The 7,282-nt window shown below is 44.5% G+C and overlaps 1 protein-coding gene across 1 annotated transcript; it reads left to right on the top strand.

Moving 5' to 3' along the window:
• Window positions 1-2,482: 2,482 nt before the first annotated feature.
• On the top strand, window positions 2,483-6,994 carry snx18b (sorting nexin 18b). Its single transcript, XM_046369546.1, has 2 exons — window positions 2,483-4,282; window positions 6,155-6,994. Exons 1-2 carry the CDS (start codon window positions 2,803-2,805, stop codon window positions 6,391-6,393), a joined length of 1,719 nt encoding a protein of 572 aa, XP_046225502.1. The 5' UTR covers window positions 2,483-2,802; the 3' UTR covers window positions 6,394-6,994.
• Window positions 6,995-7,282: the final 288 nt, after the last annotated feature.

Genomic DNA, 7,282 nt, shown 5'->3' with positions numbered 1-7,282 from the left:
TTGAAAAACATGACAATTAACTGTATCTTCAAAGTAAGAGAATTTCCTCCCTCCAATAATGTGCGTGTCTTGACCTCTAGTGGTTTATACGTGACGATACAAGTTGTGCTTGGGGCACTCTGTTCATGGGGCACTCTCTTCACAATGTTAATATCAGCAAACCGCTCGACCACATGATGTGATACAGGTGGTTTGCAGTTGTGAGGCAGGTTGGATGTACAGCCAAATTCTCTAGAGAAATTAACATTACATTCTCTGGCAACAGCTCTGATGGACATTCCTGGAGTCAGCACACCCATTGCACACTTCTTGATATGCCACACCTGTCAGGTGGATGGATTATCTCGATAAAGAAGAAATGCTCAATAACAGGTGTAAACAAATGTGTGTGCAACATTTTAGAGAATTAAGCTTTTTGTGTGTATGGAACATTTCTGGGATATTTTATTTCAGCTCATGAAACATGGGACCAACACTTTACATGTTGCGTATATATTTTTGTTCAGTATAATTTACAAATGAAGAAATTTTGATTAGTGAGTCGGCCATATCCGAGGCAGCAGATTGATGACCAGGGATGTTATCTTGATAAGTGCACGAATTGGGCCATTTTCCTGTCCTGCTTACCATTCAAAATGTAATGAGTACTTTTGGGTGTCAGGGAAAATGTATGGAGTGAAAAGTACATTATTTTATTTTGGAATGTAGTGGAGTAAAAGTTGTCAAACATATAAATAGTAAAGTATAGATACCCTCAAAAAACGACTTAATTGATACCCCTCAGAGCCTGGTTCCTCTCTAGGTTTGTTCCTAGGTTCCTTCCTTTCTATGGAGTTTTTCCTAGCCACCATGCTTCTACATCTGCATTGCTTGCTGTTTGGGGTTTTAGGCTGGGTTTCTGTGTAAGCACTTTGTGACATCTGCTGATGTAAAAATTGCTTAATTAACTGGGTGGTTCGAGCCCTGAATTCTGATTGGCTGACAGCCATGGTATACCACGGGTATTACAAAACATGTATTTTTTACTTCTCTAATTACATTGGTAACCAGTTTTTAATAGCAATAAATCAAATCAAATTGTGTTTGTCACATGAGCCAAATAAAACAGGTGTAGACCAGCAGTGGTTACAGCGTTGGGCCAGTAAGCGAAAGGTTTCTAGATCGAATCCCTGAGCTGACAAGGTAAAAATCTGTCATTCTGCCCCTGAACAAGGCAGTTAGCCCACTGTTCCTAGGCTGTAATTGTAAATAAGAATTTGTTCTTAACTGACTTGCCTAGTAAATAAAGGTTAAAAAATATTTTAAAGGCCTTACCGCAAAATGCTTAATTACAAGCCCTTAACCAACAATGCAGTTCGAGAAATGGAGTTAATAAAATATTTACTAAATAAACTAAAGTAAAAAGTAATAAAATAACAATTACGAGACTATATCCAGGGGGTACCAGTACCGAGTCAATGTCCTGGGGTGGCTATTTGATTAATTGTTCAGCAGTCTTATGGCTTGGGAAAAGAAGCTGTTAAGGAGCCTTTTGGACCTAGACTTGGCGCTCCGGTATGGCTTGTCGTGGGGGAGCAGAGAAAACAGTCTATGACTTGGGTGACAGGAGTTTTTGAAAAAATGTTGGGCCTTCCTCTGACACCGCTTAGTATATATGTACTGGGCCGTAACACACTACCCTCTGTATAGCCATCAGATGCCGAGCCGTTGCCATACATGGCGGTGATGCAAGCGGTCAGGATGCTCTCGATGGTACAGCTTGTAGAACTTTTTGAGGATCTGGAGACCCATGGGGGTTTGTGGTATATGGCCAATATATCGCCGCTAAGGGCTGTATCCAGGCACTCCACGTTGCGTCATACATTAGAACAGCACTTAGCTGTGGTATATTGGCCACATACCACATCCCCTCGGCGTTATTGCTTAATTATAAATACATTTGATTTGGCATATTTTTACTTAACTACTTTACACTCCTGCATTGTAACCTAATGAAAATGTACAATATATAAACAATGAATATGAGGTGTACCTTATGGGATAACATAGATAACAGAGAAACAATCAATGTTAAGCCACACTTCACAGACCTATGTTACATTATCACACAGCCGTGGTATAATTTTAGGTTTAGATTATTCTTGGTTAATTTGAATGATATAACCAATACTGGGACAGTGAAAATCTCGCAGTAGAGGCTACCTAGATGTTGCAAATGCCTAAAACTAGAATAGTAAAACAGACAGACTCCAGTTGCATGAAATGGTTACGTTTATTTAGCCAAAATCCCAATGCACACTGCATGCATAGTGCAATAGTAATAATTACAACGACGTCATAACAATATGGCAACATTGTAACAATACGGCAACTTGACCAAATCTGTTGGTGACTGCTGCTGTGTTGCCTGTTGGATGCATAGACATTAAAACCAGGTTGAATGTAACCTAGAACTAGCTCCACCCTCGACTATTCAGGCTTATTACGTGTGAGGACTAGTCCTGTTACGAGCCTGAAGCATCTGGAATAAGACTTTCTCCCTCCTACCTATTCATGAAGAAAAACAAGACATTGTTCTTTGCTTTTTACGCATGAATTTACAGACTACAGCCGCATGCTTTTACAACTCGAAACTTATTTTCGGACGAGATTCTACAGCCGCATTGATTGCAAAGGACTAAAACTAAAAACTAAAGAGGTTGGTGCTGAATACAAAGTGATACGGTGATCCCATATTTCGCTCGCATGACTAATTAATATCAGTACTCAGTCTCGCGCGCTCCTATTTTTTTAATATAAACTATGGCGTTTAGAGCGAGAGCGTTGTACGACTTTAGTTCCGAAAATCCAGGAGAGATATCGATTACTGAGAACGAAGTTGTTACTTTGTACAGCGAACAAGATGTCGAGGGATGGTTAGAGGGGACTAACAGCAGAGGGGAGACTGGTCTTTTTCCAGCCTCATATGTGGAGATTCTCACAAATGATTCATCTGACATCTCCAACAACAATGGCATGTCGGCAGATCATGGTCAAGCCGAGTTGCCATCGAGTGGATATGATTCATCATACCATTCCCAGTCCCACTCTCGTGCTGAGAGCATTACAGTCCCGAACCCTTCCCACTCTGCTTATCCTGTGCAAACTCCACAGCACCACAGTTACCCGACCAGTCAAGGTAGCGATGACGACTGGGATGATGACTGGGATGACAGCTCGACTGTGGCAGATGAACCTGGAACGATACATGACAATGATGGAACTAGTTCCACAGCATACACGGTCACTACCAGTTTACCTGAGAGACGTAGCAGTGCCCAAGCCAAAAGTTCAGCCACAGTGGGTAAAAACCTCAACAGGTTTTCAACCTTTGTGAAATCAGGCGGAGAGGCTTTTGTGTTGGGCGAGGCGGCTGCCTTTGTCAAGGACGGGGACAAGATCTGTGTTGTCATGGGCCAGTATGGGCCAGAGTGGCAAGAAGACCCATATCCATTCGCCTGCTCTATCGATGACCCCACCAAACAGACTAAATTCAAAGGCATGAAGAGTTACATGTCATACAGACTAACTCCCTCTCATACCCAAAGCCAGGTGAATAGAAGGTACAAGCACTTTGACTGGCTCTATGCCCGCCTAGTGGAACGATTCCCTGTCATATCAGTCCCCCATCTGCCCGAGAAACAGGCCACGGGGCGCTTCGAACAGGACTTTGTCTCCAAGCGCAGAAAAGGTTTAATATGGTGGATGAACCACATGACGAGCCATCCCGTCCTGGCCAGGTGTGACGTCTTCCAGCATTTCCTCACCTGCCCCAGCACAGACGAGAAGACGTGGAAGATGGGCAAGCGAAAAGCGGAGAAGGATGAGTTGACTGGCGCTAACTTCTTCCTGACCATCTCCACCCCGGCCGTTCCACTGGACCTACAGGAGGTGGAGAGCAAAATAGACGGTTTCAAAGCCTTCACCAAGAAGATGGATGAGAATTGTCTGTTAGTCAACGCTACCATCAACGAGTTTGCCAGGAAGCAGATCACCGGCTTCAAGAAAGAGTATCAGAAAGTGGGCCAGTCCTTCAAACTGCTGGGCCAAGCCTTTGAGATGGACCAACAGGCCTATTCCGTAGGACTGAACCATGCCATAGCATTCACAGGAGAGGCCTACGAGGTTATAGGAGACTACTTTGCCGAGCAGCCCAGACAGGATTTGGACCCCATATCGGACCTGCTGGACCTGTACAAGGGACACCTGGCCAACTACCCTGATATCATCCATGTTCAGAAAGGTACAGTACGGTGTCACAGCTGTCCCTGGTCTATGCCATAGAAATGCCATAGTCCATAGACCAGTCAAAGCCCCTCTGACCATGGCCAGTGTAGCCTCATAGGTATTTGATTTCTTTGGTCACTACTCTCATAGGGGTCATGTCACGCGGATGTTATGTTGATGATGAGCAAAAACAAATGTTGCCCTGGCATTCCGTGAAGTCCCTTGCATCGAGATCCTTTATGTTTTTAATGTTACGTCAGTTCATGTAACATTTATCTATTTAACCTTTCTTTAACTAGGCAAGTCAGTGTAGAACAAATTGTTATTTACAATGACGGCCTGCCCCGGCCAAACCCTCCCCTAACCCGGACGACACTGGGCCAATTGTGCGCCGCCCTATGGGACTCCTGATCACGGCCAGTTGTGATACAGCCCGGGATCGAACCAGGGTCTGTAGTGTCACGTCTACCACTGCGATGCAGTGCCTTAGACCGCTGCACCACTCGGGAGCTTGATGCACATATGTTTTGTATTATGTTAAACTTTTGTGCTTGCTGGCAAAAGTTTGCTGTTACAGTTTATGCTGTTGAGTAATGCACTCGAACATGACTGGAAGGCATGATATGTAATTACCTGTCCTTGCAGAAATGTTGTCTCACACCCACTCTAGAGAGTGAGATCAGAAGTTGGGGCTTTGGCACATAAACCACGGACATCTGCCAAATGCTGAAGTATGTAACTTTCTGAATATAACTCTGATAAATGAGCCTACAATCAGAGCGCATGGCTTGAAGATACTGCAGATAGGCCTAGTCCTCATGGAAGGACACACGGTTCAACGGAACTCTCTCGTTCTCGTTTTTTACCAAGTAAGACAACATTCTCTGATTTGTCACTTTGATTTATCACACAGGAGATACATAAATACGGGGAACTGTTTGTTACACGCTATGCAGTCCAAATTCAATTGAGACGTCGAAGGTTAGGTTATCCTACATCTGAATAGAATGAGAAGGAGGAGATTCCGGGGCCCCTTGTCCGGCGTTGCCCTGGGAATGTCGGAATGTCGGAATGGAAGCAGCCTCAGGATTAAATTATTTTCCTCTCCAAGGGTGGGGATCTGGGGAGCTGCTCCACAATATGCCTGGGCAAATCTCTTCCCACTGGCACCGGTGAAACTGTTCAACTTATTGGTGCTTTGGTACTGTAATCGCATGCGAGCGCTGAAAATAACCAAGTTCATTTCACATCACTTGTATGTCTATTCATCCACGTTTGTGTGAGAGACTGCCTGCGTGAGTGTGACGTGTGTGTGTGGTATTTTGTATTCCCCAGATAAGGGTCTATTCTAATGGCTGTAGAGAAGGTTATTTCAGTAAGGCAGCGACCAAGTCTTAAGTCAGATCTTCCACTTACACATTCAGAGCTCAAGCATGTGTCCTTCACTGCAACATTTGTACGGTTCATATCTCATTTACAACTTGTAAAACTATCGCTCTTCTTAGCTATTCACCTAGAAAAAGGTTGCTCGGTGTTTGCGGCCTTGGAGAACCTCTTAGCCTGAATACTCCACAGTGCAATAAGTTGTAAATTAGACAGACTGCTTTTAGTTAGAAGATTATAACTCTGTGTGAGTGAGACAGTAGAGCTTCAGTCTACTACTCTATTGGCCAGAAAGGGCATGAAACCACAGTCAACTCGTTTCCCTGAGTCATGTTAAAATTTTCAGAGACAGATTTAGGATTCAACTAGAGTTTGCATGACAAAATATATTATTTTTTCCTTTCCCCCACTTTAAGGAATAGTTTTGACACCCCTTCTCCCTTTCCATGCCCCCTTTCCCACCCACGTTTTTCCCCCTCTCCCTCTCCGCCACCTCTCTCCTCAGGTGCCCTTACCAAAGTGAAGGAGTGCCAGAAGCAGGAAGGGGAGGGATCAACCATCAACGAGCGTTGTAACATCATTTCCTGTGCCACGCTGGCTGAGATCCAGCACTTCCACCGTACGCGCGTACGTGACTTCAAGAGCCAGATGCAACACCACCTCCAGCAGCAGATCAGCTTCTTCCAGAAGATCACTGGGAAGTTAGAGGAGGCACTGCAGAAGTACGACGAATACATAATATAAGGGACCTGAGGAAAGGAGGGTGGCTACAGAGGGATGGAGAGAGGATGGCGGGGACAGAGGGAGAGAGAGGAGGGGGACTTAGAGCGGGAGAGAAAGAAAGATGGCTAGAGATGATAAATAAAGGGCCCCGGAGGAGATGGGGCACTTTAATGACTTGTTCAGTTCTCCATGACCAGATTATTCATCCATTCTACAGTGGGAAGTGAGTGGATCTATGCAGGTGATGCAGTGACGGATGGGGGAAAATGGGGTAGAAAGATACTGAAGACACTCCTTCGTTGACGTTGTTGTCTGCAAAACCTGATCGCGTAGTCTAGCTTGACGGGATATGTTAAGTCATCACATACAAGACGTGTCACTTCCTGAAATGAGTGGGATGTCTTCCATAAGGAACTGTATAGAATTGCAAAGATATCTCTTAAAATACATGTTTAACCTGTTGTATTGTTCCATGGCAAATATGAATGACATGTCCCTTTGTGTGTGTGTGTGTGTCTGTCTGTCTGTCTGTCTGTCTGTCTGTCTGTCTGTCTGTCTGTCTGTCTGTCTGTCTGTCTGTCTGTCTGTCTGTCTGTCTGTCTGTCTGTCTGTCTGTCTGTCTGTCTGTCTGTCTGTCTGTCTGTCTGTCTGTCTGTCTGTCTGTCTGTCTGTCTGTCTGTCTGTCTGTCTGTCTGTCTGTCTGTCTGTCTGTCTGTCTGTCTGTCTGTCTGTCTGTCTGTCTGTCTGTCTGTCTGTCTGTCTGTCTGTCTGTGTGTCTTTACAAACGTGTGTCTTATCATAGAGGGGGCAACCAAGGGGGGTTTGGTATTTCAATATTCTGTTGTAGTTTCTGAACCTCATTATTTGAGACCTCCCAGAGAGCTCTGTGCCAGGAACAAGCTTTAAGATT

Source organism: Oncorhynchus gorbuscha, linkage group LG11 (assembly GCF_021184085.1).
Source record: "Oncorhynchus gorbuscha isolate QuinsamMale2020 ecotype Even-year linkage group LG11, OgorEven_v1.0, whole genome shotgun sequence".
Classification (NCBI taxonomy): Eukaryota; Metazoa; Chordata; class Actinopteri; order Salmoniformes; family Salmonidae; genus Oncorhynchus; species Oncorhynchus gorbuscha.
The sequence above is the reverse complement of the archived record's forward strand: the minus strand, read 5'-3'. Positions and strand labels throughout refer to the sequence as shown.

Bases quoted from the DNA above. Each gene is read 5' to 3' on its own strand.
- snx18b (XM_046369546.1), top strand. From the start codon at position 2,803: ATGGCGTTTAGAGCGAGAGCGTTGTACGACTTTAGTTCCGAAAATCCA. The intron at 4,283-6,154 runs GTACAGTACGGT...CTCTCTCCTCAG, and splicing joins TATCATCCATGTTCAGAAAG to GTGCCCTTACCAAAGTGAAG.